Below are 24,325 nucleotides of genomic sequence, written 5' to 3' on the forward strand. Positions count from 1 at the left end.
TCAGTTAGTATACAAACATCAACTTCTTTCTTATATGCCAACAATGAACATTTGGAATTGGAATTGAAAAACACAATACCATTTACATTAGCATCCCTCCCCCAAAAGGAATAGTTAGGTGTAAATATAACAAAATATGTTGAGGATCTATATGAGAAAAACAATAAAATATTGATGAAAGAAATCAAAGAAGAACTAAATAAATGGAGAGACATTCCATATTCACTGATAGGAAGAGTCAATATTGTTAAGACATCAGTTCTTCCAAACTCGATCTATAGATTCAATGCAATCCCAATCAAAAGCTCAGCAAGTTATTTTGTATATTATCAACAAACTGATATCTAAAGTTTATATGGAAAGATGAAAGACCTAGGATAGCCGACCCTACACAGGAGAACAAAGTTGGGGGCTTGACACTAACTTCAAGACTTATTACAAAGCTACAGTAATCAAGAGTGTGACATTGCTGGAATAAGATAAATAGATGAATGGAAAAGAACAGAAAGTCTAGAAATAGAGCTGCACAAATTCAGTCAATAAATCTTTGACAAAAGAGCAAAGGCAATTTGATGGAGAAAGGACAGCCTTTTCAAGAAAGGGTGCTAGAACAAGTGAACATCATCCATATGTAAGAAAATAAATCTACACATAGACCTTATACCTGTCACAAAAATTAACTCAAAATGGATCACAGACCTAAATGTAAAATGCAAAACTATACAACTTCTAGCATACAACAGGAGAAAATCTAGGTGATCTTGTGTTTGGCAATAAGTTTTTAGATATAACACCGAAACACAATCTATGAAAGGAAAAATTGTACTTCATTAAAATGAAAAGAGCAAAATACACTGGTAAGAAAATGAAAAGACAAGTCCCAGACTATGAAAAGATATTTACAAAACTCATATCTGGTAAAGGACTTGTATCCAAAACATACGAAGCACTCTGACAACTCAACAATAAAAAAAAACCAAACAAGCCAATTTAAAAAATAGGCAAAAGATTGAGATTCCTCACCAAAGAAGATATACAGATAGCAAATAATCACCTGAAAAGAAATCAACACTATACTTAATTAGGGAACTGCAATTAAAATAGTGAGATACAACCACATACCCATAGAATAGCTAAAATCCCAAATACTGACAAAACTAAATGCTGACAGGGATGTGGAATGACAGGAATTTTTATGCATTTTGGTTGGAATCCCCCTTTTGTATCCTTTAATTTATTGGATTTATTTATTTGGATTGTTTTATAATTATGCTTTCATTGTTTTAGTTGCATTCCAAGAACTTTTTGATAATACCATAGACTGGTGTCATGGAATTAGCCCACAGCATACCTAGTATAATTTTGCTTTAGGTAATCTGTCTCAAAGGTCACATTCCTTTGATTTAGAGCACTGTTTTGGGTATAAAACAGGTGTGAGTTGCTTACAGTTGTTTGGAGATCATCTGTTCTATCAATGAACATATTCAGTCTTTCTTCTCTTTCCAAAATTGTATCAATATTTTGTGTCATAACATTTTTTACATCATTCACTTGATGACTCAGTGTGGAAAACATGCTGTCACCTTGATCTTTATTGTACTTCATCTATATAGAAAATAAAGAGAATGCAGATTTGATTTTCTATAAATGGAATCTATTATAAGATATTGCACAAAGTAGACCAAAAATGTCAAAGGCACACCTCACTTGTATTTCACTTTAAGGAATCAGCTAAACCACAAATTGTCCTACTGGTCTCACTTGTCCTCCACCGGAAAAAAAAGAAAAAAGGAATACATTAATGTCCCTATCATCAGTGGAAGATTTTTGTTTGTTTGTCTAAATTGAAATTGTTTATTTGAAAATAGATGATAGATTTAATAACTATAGCATTACAGTTATTAAATGCTATATAGTAAAAAGTACCTTTCTGGAGACATCTATGCATCTAGTAACAAATGCCTATGTACTGTTCTCATTTTTTTTTCACAAATGCAAATACAGCATAACACTGTTTGTTACCTTTTTTTGTAAATTTACTTTTTTTATTAATTAAAAAATTAACTAACACAACATTTAGAAATCATTCCATTCTACATATACGATCAGTAATTCCCAATATCATCACATAGATGCATATTCATCATTTCTTAGTACATTTGTATCGATTTAGAAAAAGTAATAAAAAGACAACAGAAAAAGAAATAAAATGATAATAGAGGGAAAGAAGTAAAAAAAAAGAATAAAAAAAACAAAAAACAAAACTATACAACAGATGCAGCTTCACTCAGTGTTTTAACATAATTACATTACAATTAGGTAGTATTGTGCTGTCCATTTCTGAGTTTTTGTATTCAATCCTGTTGCACAGTCTGTTTCCCTTCAGCTCTAATTACCCATTATCTTACCCTGTTTGTATCTCCTGATGGTCTCTGTTACCAATGACATATTCCAGGTTTATTCTTTAACGTCGGTTCACATCAGTGGGACCATACAGTATTCGTCCTTTAGTTTTTGGCTAGTCTCACTCAGCATAATGTTCTCTAGGTCCATCCATGTTATTACATGCTTCATAAGTTTATTCTGTCTTAAAGTTGCATAATATTCCATCGTATGTATATACCACAGTTTGTTTAGCCACTCATCTGTTGATGGACATTTTGGCTGTTTTCATCTCTTTGCAATTGTAAATAATGCTGCTATAAACATTGGTGTGCAAATGTCTGTTTGTGTCTTTGCCCTTAAGTCCTCTGAGTAGATACTTAGCAATGGTATTGCTGGGTCATATGGCTATTCTATATTCAGCTTTTTGAGGAACCGCCAAACTGCCTTCCACAGTGGTTGCACCATTTGACATTCCCACCAACAGTGGATAAGTGTGCCTCTTGCTCCACATCCTCTCCAGCACCTGTCATTTTCTGTTTTGTTAATAATGGCCATTCTGGTGGGTGTGAGATGATATCTCATTGTGGTTTTGATTTGGATTTCTCTAATGGCCAGGGACATTGAGCATCTCTTCATGTGCCTTTTGGCCATTTGTATTTCCTCTTCTGAGAAGTGTCTGTTCAAGTCTTTTCCCCATTTTGGAATTGGATTGGCTGTCTTTTTGTGTTGAGTTGAACAATCTCTTTATAAATTCTGGCTACTAGACCTTTATCTGATATGTCGTTTCCAAATATTGTCTCCCATTGTGTAGGCTGTCTTTCTACTTTCTTGATGAAGTTCTTTGATGCACAAAAGTGTTTAATTTTGAGGAGCTCCCATTTCTTTCTTTCTTTCTTCAGTGCTCTTGCTGTAGGTTTAAGGTCCATAAAACCGCCTCCAATTGTAAGATTCATAAGATATCTCCCTACATTTTCCTTTAACTGTTTTATTGTCTTAGACCTAATGTTTAGATCTTTGATCCATTTTGAGTTAACTTTTGTATAGGGTGTGAGATACGGGTCTTCTTTCATTCTTTTGCATATGGATATCCACTTCTCTAGGCACTATTTATTGAAGAGACTGTTCTGTTCCAGGTGAGTTGGCTTGACTGCCTCATCAAAGATCAAATGTCCATAGATGAGAGGGTCTATATCTGAGCACTCTATTCGATTCCATTGGTCAATATATCTATCTTTATGCCAGTACCATTGCTGTTTTGACCACTGTGGCTTCATAACATGCCTTAAAGTCCAGCAGCGTGAGACCTCCAGCTTCGTTTTTTTTCCTCAAGATACTTTTAGCAATTCGGGGCACCCTGCCCTTCCAGATAAATTTGCTTATTGGTTTTTTTATTTCTGAAAAATAAGTTGTTGGGATTTTGATTGGTATTGCATTGAATCTGTAAATCAATTTAGGTAGAATTGACATCTTAACTATATTTAGTCTTCTAATCCATGAACATGGTATGCCCTTCCATCTATTTAGGTCTTCTGTGATTTCTGTTAACAGTTTCTTGTAGTTTTCTTTGTATAGGTCTTTTGTCTCTTTAGTTAAATTTTTCCTAAGTATTTTATTCTTTTAGTTGCAATTATAAATGGAATTCGTTTCTTGATTTCCCCCTCAGCTTGTTCATTGCTAGTGTACAGAAACACTACAAATTTTTGAATGTTGATCTTGTAACCTGCCACTTTGCTGTACTCGTTTATTAGCTCTAGTAGTTTTGCTGTGGATTTTTCAGGGTTTTCGACGTATAGTATCATATCAACTGCAAACAGTGATAGTTTTACTTCTTCCTTTCCAATTTTGATGCCTTGCATTTCTTTTTCTTGTCTAATTGCTCTGGCTAGAACTTCCAACACGATGTTGAATAACAGTGGTGATAGTGGACATCCTTGTCTTGTTCCTGATCTTAGGGGGAAAGTTTTCAATTTTTCCCCATTGAGGATGATATTAGCTGTGGGTTTTTCATATATTCCCTCTATCATTTTAAGGAGGTTCCCTTGTATTCCTATCCTTTGAAGTGTTTTCAACAGGAAAGGATGTTGAATCTTGTCAAATGCCTTCTCTGCATCAATTGAGATGATCATGTGATTTTTCTGCTTTGATTTATTGATATGGTGTATTACATTAATTGATTTTCTTATTTTGAACCATCCTTGCATACCTGGGATGAATCCTACTTGGTCATGATGTATAATTCTTTTAATGTGTTGCTGGATTCGATTTGCTAGAACTTTGTTGAGGATTTTTGCATCTATATTCATTAGAGAGATTGGTCTGTAGTTTTCTTTTTTTGTAATATCTTTGCCTGGTTTTGGTATGAGGGTGATGTTGGTTTCATAGAATGAATTAGGTAGCTTTCCCTCCACTTCAATTTTTTTGAAGAGTTTGAGCAGGGTTGGTACTAATTCTTTCTGGAATGTTTGGTAGAATTCACAAGTGAAGCCATCTCGTCCTGGACTTTTCTTTTTGGGAAGCTTTTGAATGACTGATTCAATTTCTTTACTTGTGATTGGCTTGTTGAGGTCATCTATTTAGTCTTGAGTCAAAGTTGGTTGTTCATGCCTTTCTAGGAACCTGCCCATTTCATCTACATTGTTGTATTTATTAGCATAAAGTTGTTCATAGTACCCTGTTATTACCTCCTTTATTTCTGTGAGGTCAGGGGTTATGTCTCCTCTTCCATTTCTGATCTTATTTATTTGCGTCCTCTCTCTTCTTCTTTTTGTCAATCTTGCTAAGGGCCCATCAATCTTGTTGATTTTCTCATAGAACCAACTTCTGGTCTTATTGATTTTCTCTATTGTTGTCATGCTCTCAATTTCATTTATTTCTGCTCTAATCTTTGTTATTTCTTTCCTTTTGCTTGCTTTGGGGTTAGTTTGCTGTTCTTTCTCCAGTTCTTCCAAGTGGGCAGTTAATTCCCGAATTTTTGCCCTTTCTTCTTTTTTGATATAGGCATTTAGGGCAATAAATTTCCCTCTTAGCATTGCCTTTGCTGCATCCCATAGGTTTTGATATGTTGTGTTTTCATTTTCATTTGCCTCGAGATATTTACTAATTTCTCTTGTACTTTCTTCCTTGACCCACTGGTTGTTTAAGAGTGTGTTGTTGAGCCTCCACATATTTGTGAATTTTCTGGCACTCTGCCTACTATTGATTTCCAACTTCATTCCCTTATGATCTGAGAAAGTGTTGTCTATGATTTCAATCTTTTTAAATTTGTTGAGACTTGCTTTGTGGCCCAGCATATAGTCTATCTTTGAGAATGAGCACTTAAGAAAAAGGTGTATCCTGCTGTTGTGGGGTGTAATGTCCTATAAATGTCTGTTAAGTCTAGCTCATTTATTGTAATATTCAAATTCTCTGTTTCTTTATTGATCCTCTGTCTAGATGTTCTGTCCATTGATGAGAGTGGGGAATTGAAGTCTCCAACTATTATGGTAGATGTGTCTATTTCCCTTTTCAGTATTTGCAGTGTATGCCTCATGTATTTTGGGGCATTCTGGTTCAGTGCATAAATATCTATGATTGTTATGTCTTCTTGTTGAATTGTTCCTTTTATTAGTAGATAGTATCCTTCTTTGTCTCTTTTAACTGTTTTAGATTTGAAGTCTAATTTGTTGGATATTAGTATAGCTACTCCTGATCTTTTCTGATTGTTATTTGCATGAAATATCTTTTCCCAACCTTTCACTTTCAACCTATGTTTATCTTTGGGTCTAAGATGTGTTTCCTGTAGACAGCATATAGAAGGATCCTGTTTTTTAATCCATTCTGCGAGTCTATGTCTTTTGATTGGGGAGTTCAGTCCATTAAGATTTAGTGTTATTACTGTTTGGGTAGTACTTTCCTCTACCATTTTACCTTTTGTATTTTATATATCATATCTAATTTTCCTTCTTTCTACGCTCTTCTCCACACCTCTCTCTTCTGTCTTTTTGTATCTGTCTCTAGTGCTCCCTTTAGTATTTCTTGCAGAGTTGGTCTCTTGGTCACAAATTCTCTCAGTGACTTTTTGTCTGAAAATGTTTTAATTTCTCCCTCATTTTTGAAGGACAGTTTTGCAGGATATAGAATTCTTGGTTGGCAGTTTTTCTCTTTTAGTAATTTAAATATATCATCCCACTGTCTTCTTGCCTCCATGGTTTCTGCTGAGAAATCTACACATAGTTTTACTGGGTTTCCCTTGTATCTGATGGATTGTTTTTCTCTTGCTGCTTTCAAGATCCTCTCTTTCTCTTTGACCTCTGACATTCTAACTAGTAAGTGTCTTGGAGAACGCCTATTTGGATCTGTTCTCTTTGGGGTGCACTGCACTTCTTGAATCTGTAATTTTAGGTCTTTCATAAGAGTTGGGAAATTTTCAGTGATAATTTCTTCCATTAGTTTTTCTCCTCCTTTTCCCTTCTCTTCTCCTTCCGGGACACCCACAACACGTATATTTGTGTGCTTCATATTATCATTCAGTTCCCTGAGCCCCTGCTCAAATTTTTCCATTCTTTTCCCTATAGTTTCTGTTTCTTTTTGGATTTCAGATGTTCCATCCTCCAGTTCACTAATTCTAACCTCTGTCTCTTGAAATCTACCATTTAGATTTCCATTGTTTTTTTCATCTCTTCTACTTTATCTTTCATTCCTATAAGTTCTGTGATTTGTTTTTTCAGACTTTCCATTTCTTCTTTTTGTTCATCCCTTGCCTTCATCATGTCCTCCCTCAATTTATTGATTTGGTTTTTGAAGCGGTTTTCCATTTCTGTTCGTATATTCAGAATTAGTTGTCTTAGCTCCTGTATCTCATTTGAACTACTGGTTTGTTCCTTTCACTGGGCCATATCTTCAATTTTCCTGGTGTGATTTGTTATTTTTTGCTGGCTTCTGGACATTTAATCAGATTTCCCTGCGTGTGAGACCCAGCCGGTTGGAAGACTTTCCTGTGAAGTCTCTGGGCTCTGTTTTTCTTATCCTGCCCAGTATGTGGCGCTTGTCTGTCTGCAGGTCCCACCAGAAAAAAATGTTGTGGCTCCTTTAACTTTGGAAGGCTTTCCCTTCTGGGTGTATGGTGGAGACAGAGGAAAGGTTGTAGGCTGGTTTTAATGGCTTCAAATTGTGAAGTCCTGGGATCTGAATTCCTTGAGAGAGGGATTCCACCTGAGTTGCGTTTCATCCCTCCCGTGGGGAAGGTTCAGGTGGTGAGAGCCCTGAAAGCAGCCTGTTTCTGCGTTTGGGGCAGTTGCAACCTGTGTAATCCCGGCGCTGAGCCCAGAGGCAACCAAGCCTCCATAGAAACAGCCACAGAAGGCTCTGTTTCACCCCCTTTCCTCTTTTTCAGTTAGCCCAATAGGCGACTTCTGCCTTGATCAATTTCGCCTGAGCTGGGGGCCTATATTTAGTAGTGAGAACGTGTTTATTAATGCCACTATTGGTGTTTGGTTGGACTCAGTCCCTGCTACTGTTGGAGACTCTTTCCTTTCCCTCCGGGAAGCCGCCTGTGGGGGAGGGGCACCAGTCGCTGGCTGCCGTGGCTTGGGGAACTCGCTGATCTGAGACTTGCGGCTGGTCTGGGAAGCCGCCCGCGAGGGATGGGTATCGGCCGCTGGCCGCCGTGGCTTGAAGAACTCGCCTCTCTGAGACTCTCAGTCGGTCTGGGAAGCCACTTGGGGGGAAGGGGTGCCGGCCGCCGGCCGTTGTGGCTTGGGGAACTCACCTCTCCGAGACTCTCAGCTGTCTGGGAAGCTGCCCGTGAGGGAGGGGCACCGGCTGCCAGCTGCCACGGCTTGGGTAAGCATGTGCCGCTCGTGGATCTCAGTGCTGCAGAGTCTCGCAGCCGGTCCAGCCAGTCCAGACTGGGGTACGCTGTGTGTCCGGTCTCTGTCGTGGCTCCGGAAGCTGTTCTGTACTGTTTCTAGTTATTTAGTAGTTGTTCTGGAGGAGGAACTAAGACGCATGCACCTTAGTAAGATGCCATCTTGGCCCCTCTCATGTAAATTTACTTTTAATCCATACATTTTACTCATCTGTCCATAAGGCAGGTAAAAGAAGCATAAGACACAAGGTTTTCACAATCACACAGTCACACCGCGAAAGCTATATCATTATACAATCAGCCTCAAGAAACATGGCTACTGGAACACAGCTCTATAGTTTCAGGGAGTACCCTCTAGCCTGTTACTAAATAGGTTGTTACCTTAACTAAAAGATTGATATCTACTTAATGCATAAGAATAACCTCTTGACTCTGTTTGGAATCTCTCAGCTATTGACACTTTATTTTGTCTCATTTCTCTCTTTCCCCTTCTGGTCTAGAAGGTTTTCTCAATCCCTTGGTGCTGAGTCCCAGCTCATTCTAGGATTTCTACCCCACGTTACCAGGAAGGTCTACACCCCTGGGAGTCATGTCCCAAATAGAGAGGGGGAGAGCAGTGAGTTTGCTTGTCATGTTGGCTGACAGAGGCCACATCTTAGCAACAAAAGAGGTTTTCTTGGGGGTGACTCTTGGCCTAATTTTAAGTAGGCTTAGCCTATCCTTTGCAGGTTAAGTTTCATATGAACAACCGAAAAATTGGGGGCTCAACTTATTGCTTTGGTTGTCCCCACTGCTTGTGAGAATATCAAGAATTCTCCACTTGGGGAAGTTGAATTTCCCCCCTTTCTCACCATTCCCCCAAGGGGACTCTGCAAATACTTTTTTATTCACTGTTTGTGCTGGTTTGAAAGGAAGTATGCCCCCTAAGAAAAGCCATGTTTTAATATAAATCCCATTTCTTAAAGGTAGAATAATCTCTATTCAATACTGTATATTTGAAACTGTGATGAGATCATCGCCCTGGTTGATGTGATTTAGTTAAGAATGGTTGTTAAACTGGATTAAGGGATGACATGTCTCCACCCATTTGAGTGGGTCTTGATTAGTTTCTGAAGTCCTATAAAAGAGGAAATATTTTGGAGATTCAGAGAGACTCAGAGAGAGCAACACTACAAAGCAGAGAGTCCACCAGTCAGCGACCTTTGGAGATGAAGAAGGAAGACGCCTCCCGGGGAGCTTCATGAAATAGGAAGCCAGGAGACAAAGCTAGCAGATGATGCCGTATTCGCCATGTGCCCTTCCAGCCGAGAGAGAAGCCCTGACTGTGTTTGCCATGTGCCGTCTCACTTGAGAGAGAAACCCTGAACTTCATCGGCCTTCTTGAACCAAGGTATCTTTTCCCTGGATGCCTTTGATTAGACATTTCTATAGACTTGTTTTAATTGGGACATTTTCTCGGCCTTAGAACTGTAAACGAGCAATTTATTAAATTCCCCTTTTGAAAAGCCATTCCATTTCTGGCATATTGCATTCTGGCAGCTAGCAAACTAGAACCCTGTTCAAATAAATCACTCTGGAATTTATCAGGTCATCACTCTGGACAAACCTACAAAATCTCATGCCCTACTCAAGGTTCCATGTACTTATGGTGTTCAATTAAGCTGTCTACATAAGTTGTATTAGGAAATGCACTAGTCAAAATATAAATTTTGTACCAAATAAACATGTATTGCTTTAGTCTCACAAAAAAGGTAAAGTTTTAAAATATGAATTACTATCTATTTTCAACACCCTGAATTATTGACATTCCTTTGTTCTTCTTCATGCAAAAACATTTTTACATTTGTGCATTTAGTCACCATCATTCTACACTCTAGGCATTCCTAAATTATAACATCTCAGTTTTTTATCATATATCTTTCCTTCTGATTTCATTTGCGGATGAAATGAACAGGTCTCCTTCCTCTATCATTCTCACATTCAGCTTCATTCACTGTTCTAACATTATTGTATTACTATTAATTAGTATTGTGCTATCCATTTCTGAATTTTTACAATCAGTCTGTTGCACAATTTGTATCCTTCAGTTCCAAATGCCCAATATCTACCCTATTTCTATCTCCTGATGACCTCTGTTCTTAAGTGAAATTCTCCGGGTTCATTCATTAATATTAGTTCATATCAGTGAGACCATACATATTTCTCCTTTTGTTTCTGGCTAATCTCTCTCAGCATAATGTCCACCTGTGTTGCTGCATACTTCGTAACTTCATTCTGTCTTACAGCTGCATAATATTCCATCGTATGTATATACCACAGCTTGTTTATCCACTCATCTGTTGACAGATATTTTGGCTGTTTCCATCTCTTGGCAATTGTAAACAATGCTGCTATAAATATTGGTGTGCTGATGTCCATTTGTGTCTTTGCCCTCATGTCCTCTGAGTAGACACCTAGAAATGGTATTGCCACGTCATATGGCAATTCTACACTTAGCTTCCTGAGGAACCACCAAACTGCCTTCCACAGTGGTTGTACCATTTGACATTCCCACCAACAGTGGATAAATGTGCCATTTGTTGTTTTCTGTTTTACTGACAATGGCTATTCTGGTGGGGTGAGATGATATTTCATTGTGGTTTTGACTTGTATTTCCCTAATAGCCAGGGAAGTTGAGCATCTTGGTATGTGCCTTTTAGCCATTTGTATTTCCTCTTTTGAGACGTGTCTGTTCAAGTATTTTTCCCATTTTGTAATTGGGTTGTCTGTCTTTTTGTTGTTGAGTTGAACAATCTTTTTATATATTCGGGATATGAGACCTTTATCTGATATATTGTTTCCAAATGTTGTCTTCCATTGTGTAGGCTATCTTTTTACTTCCTTGACGAAGTTCTTTGATGCACAAAAGTGTTTCATTTTGAGGAGTTTCCATTTCTTTCTCTCTTTCTTCAATGCTTGTGCTTTGGATGTAAGATTTAAGAAACCACCTCCTATTATAAGATTTATAAGATATTTCCCTGTATTGTCTCTAACAGTTATAAGGCCTTAGATCTAATGTTTAGGTCTTTGATCCATTTGAATTAATTTTTGTATAGGGTGTGAGATATGTATCCTCTTTCATTCTTGTGCATGTGAATTTCCAGTTCTCTAGGCACCATTTATTGAGGAGACTGTTCTATCCCAGGTGAGTTGGCTTGACTGCCTTATCAAAGATCAATTGTCCATAGATGAGAGGGTCTCTATCTGAACACTCTATTCAAGTTCATTAGTCAGTATATCTCTCTTTATGATAGTATCATGCTGTTTTGACCACTGCAGCTTCATAATACACCTTAAAGTCAGGTAGTGTGAGACTTCTGACTTCATTTTTCTTTCTCAGGATACTTTTAGCTATTTGGGGCACTCTGCCCTTCAAGATAAATTTGGTTATTGGTTTTTCTATTTTTGGGAAGTAAGTTTTTGGGATTTTAATTGGTATTGCATTGAATCTGTAAATCAATTTACGTAGAATTGACATCTTAACTCTATTTAGCCTTTCAATCCATGAACACGGCATGCCTGTCCATTTATTTAGTTCTTCTGTGATTTCTTTTAACAATTTCTTGTAGTTTTCTCTGTATAGGTCTTTTGTCTCTTTAGTTAAATTCATTCCTAAATATTGTATTCTTTTGGTTGAGATTGTAAATGGAATTTTTTTCTTGATTTCCCTCTCAGATTGTTCATTACTAGTTCTAGTTTGCTAGTTGCTGGAATGCAATATATCAGAAACAGAATATATTGCTTTTTAAAAGGAGAATTTATTAAGTTGCTAGTTTACAGTTCTAAGGCTGAGAAAACATTAGTTCAAACATGGCTATGTAGAGCCCCCAATCTTTGGGTTTATTCATATGAAACTTAATCCCACAAAGGATAGGTCAAACCTATCTAAAATTAGGCCTAAGAGTCACCGCAAGAGAACCTCTTTTGTAGGTCAGACGTTACCTCTCTCTCCAGCCAATACAACCTGCAAACTCACTGCCCTCCACGTGTCTACGTGGGACATGACTCCTAGGTATGTTGACCTTCCTGGCAACATGGGACAGAAATCCTAGAATGGGCTGAGACTCAGCAACACGGAATTGAGAAAAACTTCTTGACCAAAAGGGGGAAGAGTGAAATGAGACAAAATAAACTGTCAATGGCTGAGAGATTCCAAACAGAGTCGAGAGGTTATCCTGGAGGTTATTCTTATGCATTAAATAGATATCACCTTGTTAGTCAAGATGTAATGGAGAGGCTGGAGGGAACTGCCTGAAAATGTAGAACTGTGTTCCAGTAGCCATGATTCTTGAAGGTGACTGTATAATGATATAGCTTTCACAATGTGACTGTGTGAATGTGAAAACCTTGCGATTGATGCTCCTTTTATCTACCTTATCAACAGATGAGTAAAACATATGGAATAAAAATAAATAATAGGGGGAACAAATGTTAAAATAAAGAGATTGAAATGCTAGTGATCAATGAAAGGGAGGGGTAAGGGGTATGGTATGTATGAATTTTTTCTGTTGCCTTTTTATTTCTTTTTCTGAATTGATGCAAATGTTCTAAGAAATGATCATCATGAATATGCAACTATGTGATGATACTGTGAATTACTGATTACATATGTAGAACGGAATGATCATATGTTAAGAACGACTGTGTTTCTTTCTTGTCATATTTTTAAAAAAATACAAAAAGCCACAAACATGAGAAAAAAAAAAGTCTATAGAAATGTCCAATCAAAGGTATCCTGGCAAAGATACCTTGGTTCAAGAAGGCTGATGAATTTCAGGGTTTCTCTCTCAAGTGAAAAGGCACATGGCAAACACAGTCAGGGCTTCTCTCTCATCTGGAAGGGCATATGGCAAACACGACATCATCTGTTAGCTTTTCTCTCCTGGCTTCCAGTTTCATGAAGCTCCCTAGGAGGTGTTTTCCTTCTTCATCTCCAAAGGTCGCAGGCTGATGGACTCTCTGCTTCATGGCATTGCAGCATTCTCTGCTCTGTTCGAATCTCATTCTCCAAAATGTTTCCTCTTTTATAGGACTTCAGAAACTAATCAAGACCCACCCAAATGGGTGGAGACACACCTCTACCTAATCCAGTTTAACAACCACTTTTGCTGCCTTTACAAAATGGGATTAGGATTAAAACATGGCTTTTCTAGGGTACATACATCATTTCAAACCAGCACATTCCACCTTCTGGACCCTAAAAAAGACATGTCCCCCCCCCCCAAAAAAAAACACATTCATTCATCACAGTATCAGAAAACTTTAAAGCATTTCAGTAACAATCAAATGCAATAGAAGGTAAAACCAGTACAAAGTCTCATCAAAGTTAGGTACAAGCGTAGTCTGTGCTCAGGCAAATTCTCCTCTGTCTCTGGACATTTGAAAACTCATAACAAGTTATTTGCTTCCATAACATACAAAGGAGGAACATTCATAGGATACATATCATAGGGAGGATGGAACACAGGGGTCACTAGTCTCATACAGTTTTGAAAACCCACAGGGCAAAGTCCATTAGATTTCAAACTCTGAGAGTCATTTATCTTTGGGACTTCTGAAAGCGGCTGTCCCACTCTTTCCAAGGGCCTATGCAGAGGCCTGCTTCTCTCCAAATGTAACCTTGGGGGACAATGGGGAGACTACCTTTTTCTCGACTCCACCCTCTCCAAGCATTGGGGCTGCATCTCGGCTCTCTGCCATCTCTGGGGCACACGCTCAATCCGGATAGGTCAAGCCTATCTATGTGGTGGCAGCCAGGCTCTCCCCAAACCCCAATGAATGTGCTTCACCCTCTTCAAGGCCTCTTCAAGGCATGAGACAGCATAACTGTTCCAGTGCAATGAGGTGGAAGGACCATTCTCTGCCTTCAGGGCAAACTCACCTGCTCCCTGGGCTTGGGTGCATCTGCTCTCCTGGTCCAAGGCTTCCTGACTTCAGACCTCAGCCTCCATGGTTTTGCCTCTGAAGTTATTTTTCCTCCAATGTGTCCCTTCTCTGAATCCCCCAGTCCAAACTGGCAGTGGCTGTGTTTATACAGGTCCCACAGCACTCTCGTCGGCTTTTTATGCACTAGCCTTGGATCATGCCCATCAGACATAAGGAGTTTCCACACATCCTTCTTGGATAACTCCATGTCCAATCCTGGCTTTCACTAAAATGGTGACTGGTTTCACATTTGGCCAAGACCTCATGTGGGGCACTATTCTCTGGGGTTTCCCTTCCTGGAAGCCCAGAATTCTCCAGAACATCAACTTCTGGTTTCTTTTTCACAAGAATTCAGTTTTCAGCTTATCTTTTTCATGTTGCAGCTCACTATAAGCTGTGAGGAGAAACCAGGCTGCACTTTCAACATTTAATTTGGAGATCTCTTCTGCTAAATATCCAAGTGCATGGCTTTTAAAATCAGCCTTCCAGCCAAAGCCACTAGTCAATTTTTCCAGGTTATCTGCCATTTTAAAACAAGGTTCATCTTCCTTCCAGTCTATAATAACACTCCTCATTTCTGTCTAAGGCTTTATCAGAAGTGCCTTTAGAGTCCACATTTCTAACAACAGTCTCTTAAAAGCATTCTAGGCCTTCACTATCAAGCTTCTCACAACTCTTACAGATTCTTCCCCTTATCCATTTAAAAAACCGTTCCAACATGTTTGGTATTTGCAAACTGCAGCAGCACCCCACATCTCCGGTACCAAAATCTGTTCCTGTTTGCTAGCTGCTGGAATGCAATATGCCAGAAAACAGAATGGCTTTCAAAAAGGGAAATTTAATCAGTTGCTAGTTTACAGTTCTAAGGCCAAGAAAATCTCCAATCAAAGGTATACAGGGAAAGAAACCTTGGTTCAAGAAGGCTGACGAAGTTCAGGGTCTCTCTCTCAAGTGAGAAGGCACATGGCGAACACAGTCAGAGCTTCTCTTTCAACTGCAAGGGCACACGGCAAAAATGGCATCATTGCTAGCTTTTCTCTCCTGGCTTCTAGTTTCATAAACTCCCCGGGAGGCATTTTCCTTCTTCATCTCCAAAGGTCGCTGGCTGAAGGACTCTCTGCTTCATGGCACTGCAGCATTCTCTGCTCTGTTCGAATCTCATTCTCCAAAATGTTTCCTCTTTTATAGGACTTCAGAAACTAATCAAGACCCACCCAAATGGGTGGAGACACACCTCTACCTGATCCATCTTAACAACCACTTTTGCTGCCTTTACAAAATGGGATAAGGATTTAAAAAATTGCTTTTCTAGGATACATACATCATTTCAAATCAGCACATGAGTGTATAGAACCACTACTGATTTTTGAGTGTTGATCTTGTAACCTGCCACTTTGCTGTACTCATTTATTAGCTCTAGTAGTTTTTTTTAAAATTTTTTATCAATTAAAAAAAATTGCAAGAAACACAAACATTCCCAACACATGCTCATTCCGCTCTACACATACACTCAGCAATTCACAATATCATCACATAGTTGCATATTCATCATCACGATCATTTCCCAGAACATTTGCATCAATTCAGAAAAAGAAATAAAAGGACAACAGAAAAATAAAACAAAAACAGAAAAAAAATTTTACATACCATATCCCTTACCCCTCCCTTTCATTGATCACTAGCATTTCAAACGAAATTTGTTTTAACATTTGTTCCCCCTATTATTTATTTTTATTCCATATGTTCTACTCATCTGTCAGCAAGGTAGATAAAAGAAGCATCAGACACAAGGTTTCACAGTCACATTGTGAAAGCTATATCATTATACAATCATCATCAAGAAACATGGCTACTGGAACACAGCTCTACATTTTCAGGCAGTTCCCTCCAGCCTCCCCATTACATCTTGACTAACAAGGTGATATCTACTTAATGCATAAGAATAACCTCCAGGATAACCTCTCAACTCTGTTTGGAATCTCTCAGCCATTGACACTTTGTCTCATTTCACTCTTCCCCCTTTTGGTTGAGAAGGTTTTCTCAATCCCTTGATGCTGGATCTCACCTCATTCTAGAGTTTTCCTCAATCCCTTGATGCTGAATCTCAGCTCATTCTGGTATTTCTGTCCCACGCTGCCAGGAAGATCCACACCCCTGGGAGTCAAGTCCCACGTAGACAGGGGGAGGGTGGTGAGTCTGCTTGCTGTGTTGGCTGGAGAGAGAGGCCACATCTGAGCAACAAAAGAGGTTCTCTTGGGGGTGACTCTTAGGCTTAATTTTAAGTAGGCTTGACCTATCCCCTGTGGGGTTAAGTTTCATATGAACAAATCCCAAGACTGAGGGCTCAGCCTATAGCTTTGGTTGTCCACACTGCTTGTGAGAATATCAAGAATTCAACTTGGGAAAGTTGAGTTTTCCCCCGTTCTCACCATTCCCCAAAGGGGACTTTGCAAATACTTTTCCACTCACTGATCAAATCACTCTGGGATTCATCAGGGCATCACCTGGACAAACCAACAAAATCTCATGTCCTATACAAAGTTCCATCTACTTAAGGTGTTCAATCAACTATCTACATAAGTTATATTAGGAGATGCACTAGTCAAAGTATAGATTTGTACCAAATAAACATTTTTTGCTTTAGTCGCACACATTAGTTGAAATTTTAAAATATTAAGTACCATCTATTTTCAGCACACTGCAGTAATGACATTGTTTTGTTCTTCCTCATGCAAAAACATTTTTTAATTTGTACATTTAGTGACTATCATTATACACTCTAGGCATTCCTAGAGTATACCATCTCAATCTTTATCGTCTATCTTTCTTTGTGATTTCATTTATGCCCCAGCCCTTCTCCCTGTATCATTCTCATACGCAACTTCATTCAGTGTTCTAACATAATTGTATTACAGTTAGGTAATATTGTGCTGTCTATTTCTGAGTTTTTATATTCAGTCCTGTTGCACAGTCTGTATCCCTTCAGCTCCAATTACCCAATATCTTACCTTATTTCTATCTCCTGATGGTCTCTGTTACCAACAAAATATTCCAAGTTTATTTACTAATGTCAGTTCATATCAGTGAGACCATACAGTATTTGTCGTTTTGTTTCTGGCTAATCACACTCAGCATAATGTCCTTAAGGTCCATTCATGTTGTTACATACTTCATAACTTTATTCTGTCTTACAGCTGCATAATATTCCATCTTATGTAAATGTCACAGTTTGTTTAGCCAACTGTCTGTTGATGGACATTTTGGCCATTTCCATCTCTTGGTAATCATTCATAATGCTGCTATAAACATTGGTGTGTAAATGTCCATTTGTGTCCTTGGCCTCGTGTCCTTTGAGTAGAGACAGCATATAGATGGGTCCTGTTTTTTAATCCATTCTGCCAGACTATGTCTTTTGATTGGAGAGCTTAATCCATTAACATTCAGTGTTATTACTGCATGGGTAGTACTTTCTTCTACTATTTTGCCTTCTGGATTTTATATGTCATATCTAATTTTCCTTCTTTTTACCCTTACTCATAGTCTTCCTTTCTACACTCTTCTCCACACCTCTCTCTTCTGTCCTCGCATCTGTCTCTAGTACTCCCTTTAGTATTTCTTGCAGAGCTGGTCTCTTGGTCACAAATTCTCTCAGTGATTTTTTGTGTGAAAATGTTTTACTTTCTCCCTCATTTTTGAAGGACAATTTTGCTGGATATAGAATTCTTGGTTGGCAGTTTTTCTCTTTTAATAATTTAAATATATTATCCCACTGTCTTCTCACCTCCATGGTTTCTGCTGAGAGATCTGCGCATAGTCTTATTTGGCTTCCCTTGTATATGATGGATTGCGTTTCTCTTGCTGCTTTCAAGATCTTCTCTTTCTCTTTGACTTCTGACTTTCTGATTATTAAATGTCTTGGATTATGTCTATTTGGATCTATTCTCTTTGGGGTATGCTGCACTTCTTGGATCTGTCATTTTAAGTCTTTCATAAGAGTTGGGAAATTTTCAGTGATAATTTCCTCCATTAGCTTTTCTCCTCCTTTTCCCTTCTCTTCTCCCTCTGGGACACCCACAACATGTATATTCATGCGCTTCATATTGTCTTTCAATTCCCTGAGTCCCTGCTCATATTTTTCCATTTTTTTTCCTATAGTTTCTGTTTCTTGTTGGATTTCAGATGTTCCATCCTCCAGTTCAGAAATCCTATGTTCTGTCTCTCGAAATCTACCATTGTAGGTTTCCATTGTTTTTTCATCTCTTCTACTGTGTCTTTCATTCCCATAAGTTCTGTGATTTGTTTTTTTCAGACTTTCAGTTTCTTCTTTTTGTTCTTTCCTTGCCTTCTTTATATCCTCCCTAAATTCATTGATTTGGTTTTTGATGAGGTTTTCCATGTCTGTTCGTATATTCTGAATTAATTGTTTCAGCTTCTGTATGTCATTTGAATTGTTGGTTTCTTCCTTTGGGCCATATCTTCAATTTTCCTAGTTTGATTTGTTATTTTTTGCTGGCGTCTAGGCATTTAATTACCTTAATTAGTTTATTCTGGAGATTGCTTTCACTTCTTTTACCTAGGCTTTTCTTGCTGGATGAATTTGTTGTCTATCTGTTCTTTGACATTCTGTTCAGCTTTATCTGGACCCTTAGCATAAGTTTTGTTTAACAGAGGAGAATTTTTCAGTTCTTGTTTTCTTGTTTTTTTTTTTTCCCTGCTTGTGTGGTGTCTTTCCCCTCCCCACACTTAGGAGGGTCTACTTAGATATTATAGACCCCAGCCAGATTTTCCCAGACCAAACTGGCCTCCTATCAGGAGGAAAGAGTCACCTGTGTCAGTTTTCCCTGAGGGTGAGACCCAGCAGGTTCAAAGACTTTCCTGTGAAGTCTCTAGACTCTGTTTTTCTTATCCTGCCCAATATGCTTGTCTGACTGCACGTCCCATCAGCATAAGATGATGAGGTACCTTTAACTTTGGCAGACTCTCCCTGCTGGGGGCATGGTGGAGACAGAGGAGAGGTTGTAGGCTGGTTTTAATGGCTTCAAATTACCAAGCCCTGGTGTCTGAATTCCTTGATGGAGGGATTCCACCTGGGTGGGGCTTCACCCCTCCCCTGGGGAAGGCACAGTCTCCAGATAAGCCCCCAAAAGAGCTCACTTCTGCCTGTGCCTGGGGCAGTTGCAGCCTGAAAATTTCTGCCACTGTATCTAGAGACAGTCAAGCCTTTGTAGATACACAGCCACAAAAACCTCTGTTTCCTTCTTTTTTTTTTTTTTTCCCCCTTTTTCTGTCAGTTCTGCCCCCTTGGCGCTGGGGCAAAAATGAGTAAGCTCTGCTTTGATCAGGTTCACCTAAGCTGGGGGCTTATTTTCAGTAGTCAGAATTTGTTAATTAGTTCCACAATTGGCGTTTGATTGTGCCCAGTCCCCGCTGCTGGTAAAGTCTTTTTCTTTCCCCTCTGTGAAGTGGCCTGTAGGGGAGGAGCACTGGCCGCCGCAGCTTTGGGAACTCACAGTTCTGGGGGGTGCTCGCAGCCAGTCCAGGTGGTCCAGACTGGGGTATGCTGTGTGTCCAGTCACTGACGTGGCCCCAGGAGCTGTTCTGTACTGTTTCTGCTTATTTAGTAGTTGTTTTGGAGGACAAACTAAAATGCGCACGTTGTTTAGCCGCCATCTTGACCCATTATCATCTTTACAGTTCTTAACTCATGATTTTTAATGATTTGTTAGAGGTAATTTAACAGTTAGGGATATAATTTGAGGTTACATACCATATATTTTCCTAATACTTGTTGAAAATCAGCAGCAACTGCATGTGAAGGAGAAAAATGTTCTTGTGACATCAAAGGGTTTTTCACAAAAGTATCACTAACCTGAGAAAATTAATGGAAATAGTTAACATATATACACGTTATTGAAATATTTGAAATTATATATATATAAAATTTCAGCTGGAGAATTACAGAGCAAATGTTCATGTGAAGCAAAATATGACTGAAACCTGAAATTAAAGAAATCATATTTGTTACTTTTAGTGGCAGGGTATCCTTTCTATTTAAAGATGCAGTATTTGTGAAAAATGTACTTGCTCCAGACTTATCCATTGCTGCTATGTGGATCAGAACCTCATAGAGTGAGATTGCAGGTGCTTCCTTGATTTTTGGGTATATCTGAGGACTTGATCTGAAGAGCAGATATCAGGCAAGGACAGATGGAGTTGTGATACTTTCATAATAAGCACTTTTATTTTCCCTTCTGGCTCCTACCCTCAAATTCCTTTCTAACGATAACAAAACAACCCTAACCAAACATCATTATGCTATTTTTCAAACTCTACCTGTCCAAACAGGACATTTTGAAACCTCAAAAGACATTCTAACAACTGTTTCTAGGTAATGTTATATTCTTCAGAAGCAGATGTAAAAATAATATGATGAACATTTTGTGTCCTCTTGTTTTCCAAAGGTGGTAAAGTAGGGCTGTCATCATGGATAGAGAGAAAAGAATTCAGGGTATATTGAGTGAAATGGCTAACAGTGCTTGGCATTTGGACTCTAGCTATTGTTGAAGCATAGCTGTAGAGTGAATTATGATATTTAGGCCTTATACTCCTTGACTCTGTGTGTATGTATGTATGTACATATATATATATATATATATATATATATATATATATATATGGAGCTGTAATTTCCAAAATATATGGTTAACTATTGAGTTGTGTTAAAATCAGTCAGTACACTAAACTGATAAAATATATGTATGATTCATGAATGTGACTGGGGAATAACTATTAGTAATTACAGTATACTAGCTGATTTTTCCATCAGCATTTTTTATTAAAATGCCTATCCTGAATTACATTTGTTAATAAAATTTAAGAAGTTTTATTTACTTTTATTTTTTTGTATGCTGTGTGGTGGGGGGGTCACATTTCATTCTTTTTCCATGTGGCTATTCCATTATCGCAGCACCACTTGTTGAACTGTGTTTTTTTAAATTTTTTTTTGGAAGTGCATAGGCCGGGAATCAAACATGGGTCTCCTACATGGCAGGCAAGAATTCTACCAGTGAACTCCCCTCGTACCCCCATTTACTTTTTTTTTTTTTTTTTTTAACATTTTTATTGTATAATAAAACAGATATACAAAGCAAAGAAAGAAAAAAGCAATAATTTTCAAAGCACTTTTCAACAAATAGTTACAGGACAGATCCCAGAATCTAGTTTTTAAAATAAGAAGCAAACATGCTATCTGCATCCTAAGTTACCAGAATAATGGTTCAGCCCTAATCTGTCTCTGACACCTCATTTCACACAGTCTCTTTCTTTTGGTCAAGTGGGTTGAGATCAGCAATAGATGATATCTACTGAGGAGATTAATTAATCTTTAAGAAATTTATGAAATCTCACATATATACATAAGCACAAACATACGTATTCTATTTACCATAGTTTATATTCGCTGGCAATTCTCATGTAAAATAATAGATGTATGTCTTGATTTTTAAAAAATTTCTTTAACTCCTATAATTGACACATCACCAGAAGTGTCTTCAGAATACTGGTCTCAAACATTTTTGATTACTTATCTCCTCGTGAATAGAGTTATTTGTACATTATATACATGAGCTATTGACAAGATGCATTAAATATCAGTAAAGTTTATGTTATTTTTTAAGAAAAATAAATACAAAAGAGGTTCTAATAGATCTGCGTGGATCATCTTTGCAGATCTTGCTTTAGAGTAGAAAGAAGCATGAAGCAAGAGACTGAAGAAGGACGACATGAAGGGACAGCAGAAATTTCTGAAGGTTATCATGGCTTCTGCTGTATAGACAGAAATGGGCAATGTGCTTGTGGTTAGTGACACACTTTGAATAAACTATAAAGCAGAGACGTCATAATTTCAGTAACTAAAAAAGTCCTTAAAGTAGTGTAAGAAATTACTTACTTTTTTAAGAAATGCTGATGGCCCCACAGAATCAAAGGCATTGTCTGTAGCACATAAGTAAGTGATTCCATTAACAAAGAGAGTATGGTAGACATAGCTTTGAAAAGAATATTTTCAGTTACATGATTATAATGAAGAAATTAAATACCTACATAGAGAATTTAAATTAGTTTTTCAAGCTCACAGTAGTATAAAGACTACACAGATAATTTTTACTATCAAAATAATTAGAATATATTTTATGTATTTGAAAAATTAAATTATGTTAAACAAATTCTTTAAACTTGAATATTTATTTAAAATGGTGTAAGTAAAAATAAATTATATTAAATGGAAAACTCTATAACAATCTGAATTAAAGTTTTTAAATGGCTTTGTTGAAGTCACTCATATTTCAGGACTGAATCAAGATTCTGACCAAACAGAAAATGCTATAGTCACTGATTTTTGGGTTGACCTGTTTAGTTTTGGTATTTCTTGGCTCTCTATTATGATAGATGAGGATTTAAAAGTTGTAAATTTCCAATCCCAAATATTCTGGACAGAAGGATGAGTTGGGGAGGAAAGGATTAGGAGGAGGAAATTAAACTTCCCTTTTGTAAATATAGGATATACTTTATCCTGACTTATTATTCCAACTTCTTGACCTTTCTACCATCTCAGAATCACATATTAGGAGGTTAGAAAGCTCATAAATACTTCCATTCTTACTGCCCAACAACCTGGAAAATTTAAGAATATGGAAATAAAAGTAGTTGCTTGGTGTTCAGACTTAAATTTAGTCTTTTTGAACACTCTGTATTCAAATGGGTCACAGGCAACAGACCTGGTTAAATGCAGAACTGGATATACATAAGAATGAGGAATCTCAAAATCAGATAGAAAAGATGATCTCAGAGGTACAATATTTAAAGTATGTGCAAAAGTTTTAATATTGTGGAAAACGGCAAGAGGAGCTTTGGCTTCGAACATATCAAATTTGAATGCCTGTTAGAACAGAGAAGTAGAATAGACAGTTGAATATATGAGTCTAGAGTTTAGAGAGGAGGTCTTAAAAAGATTCAAATTAGAATGCAAAATACATGTAAGCAACTAGAAATGAATGAAGTGTTCCTTTTTAAAATCATTTCAGCTAACCAGCGAAAACAAAACTAGTTTACCATGTTGTAACACCGCCCAAAAGTAATGGATTTAGAGCCTAGGCAATGAGTAGTGATGGCTGCTAACATCTCAAAAGGAGATATAATAAAATATTACGTGCCATCTGATGAAAACACATGCACTCCCTGAAGTCTTGCCAAAGGGATCAAGCCTCTGGATGCGATTTCTTGAAACATTTTGAGTATGCAATCAGCAAAATCAGACTCTGAGAAACTCTACAGATAAGATACCCAGGCTTCTCAACTTCTCAATAAGTCGTAAGGAAAAGAAAGGAATGGGGGCGGGGAGCAGTTTATATAGATTAAAAAAGACTTAAAAGATACTGACTTAAAAAAGTAGGGCTGGTCTGTCTTGTTTGATTGCACACATGGGTGTCGAGGCAATGAAGAAACAGGGAAGAGACGCAATGGAAGCTGGGGTGGTGGTTGATTTTGGGGAAGGGAGGAAGCTGTGACATGGAACACATGGTGGGGTATCTGGGGTATTTGGCAGGGTTCTGTTTTTTTGTTTTTTTTTTTTTTTTTGCCTAGGTGGTGGTTGCAGTTGGTATGGGGGTTCCCTTGTGATACTTTACAAAGCTATATGTTTTATTTGATTTTTTTGGTATATGTGTCTTATTTTATAATGAAATGGTTAAAAGAAAACTACTCTTCAAACCAAAGAATTCAGAGGTTAAAAATAATGGAAGCTCTCTTATCCCTCATCTGTTCCTTTACAAACAAAACATTATCACAATTGATTTAGGCCACATATGTAATATCCTAAGTAATGCTTAGAGTGGTGATCATCATTCTTGGTATTATTAAAGATATTTTAAGGTAGAAGTTTCCTTTTTTATTAATGAAATACTTAGGATATACAAAAAGTAGGAGAATAATCAACAAGAACATGTGTACAAGCACTTTCCAGTTAAAATGTTTCATATTCAATAAAAGTGCCCTGTATGCCCCTTCTCAACTCAATTCTCCTCCCTTTGCTTTGCAGATGTAAGCACTATCTTGAATCTTGTGATTATCATTCCC

At 37.7% G+C, this 24,325-nt stretch overlaps 1 protein-coding gene across 8 annotated transcripts in view; it reads right to left on the bottom strand.

Moving 5' to 3' along the window:
• The window catches only part of LOC143668318 (uncharacterized), a 69,950-nt gene that overhangs the window by 40,283 nt on the left and 5,342 nt on the right, over positions 1–24,325 (bottom strand). The window contains exons 3-8 of one of the 8 annotated variants that reach the window (XR_013168379.1): positions 22,143–22,239; positions 19,962–20,063; positions 16,260–16,406; positions 8,132–8,361; positions 1,703–1,766; positions 1,494–1,605 (exon numbers count right to left, since the gene is read on the bottom strand). Coding sequence is in view for 2 of the 8 variants with exons in the window: in XM_077143032.1 (XP_076999147.1) it covers positions 1,447–1,605; positions 19,962–20,063; positions 22,143–22,239 (358 nt within the window). In the remaining 6 variants the exon portion in view is untranslated. Of the gene's footprint in view, positions 1–1,446; positions 1,606–1,702; positions 1,767–8,131; positions 8,362–16,259; positions 16,407–19,961; positions 20,064–22,142; positions 22,240–24,325 lie in introns of those variants that run through there. The other 7 variants (XR_013168380.1, XR_013168381.1, XR_013168384.1 and 4 more) reach the window with 7 other exon arrangements.

The sequence above is a fragment of the Tamandua tetradactyla genome, chromosome 24 (assembly GCF_023851605.1).
Source record: "Tamandua tetradactyla isolate mTamTet1 chromosome 24, mTamTet1.pri, whole genome shotgun sequence".
Classification (NCBI taxonomy): Eukaryota; Metazoa; Chordata; class Mammalia; order Pilosa; family Myrmecophagidae; genus Tamandua; species Tamandua tetradactyla.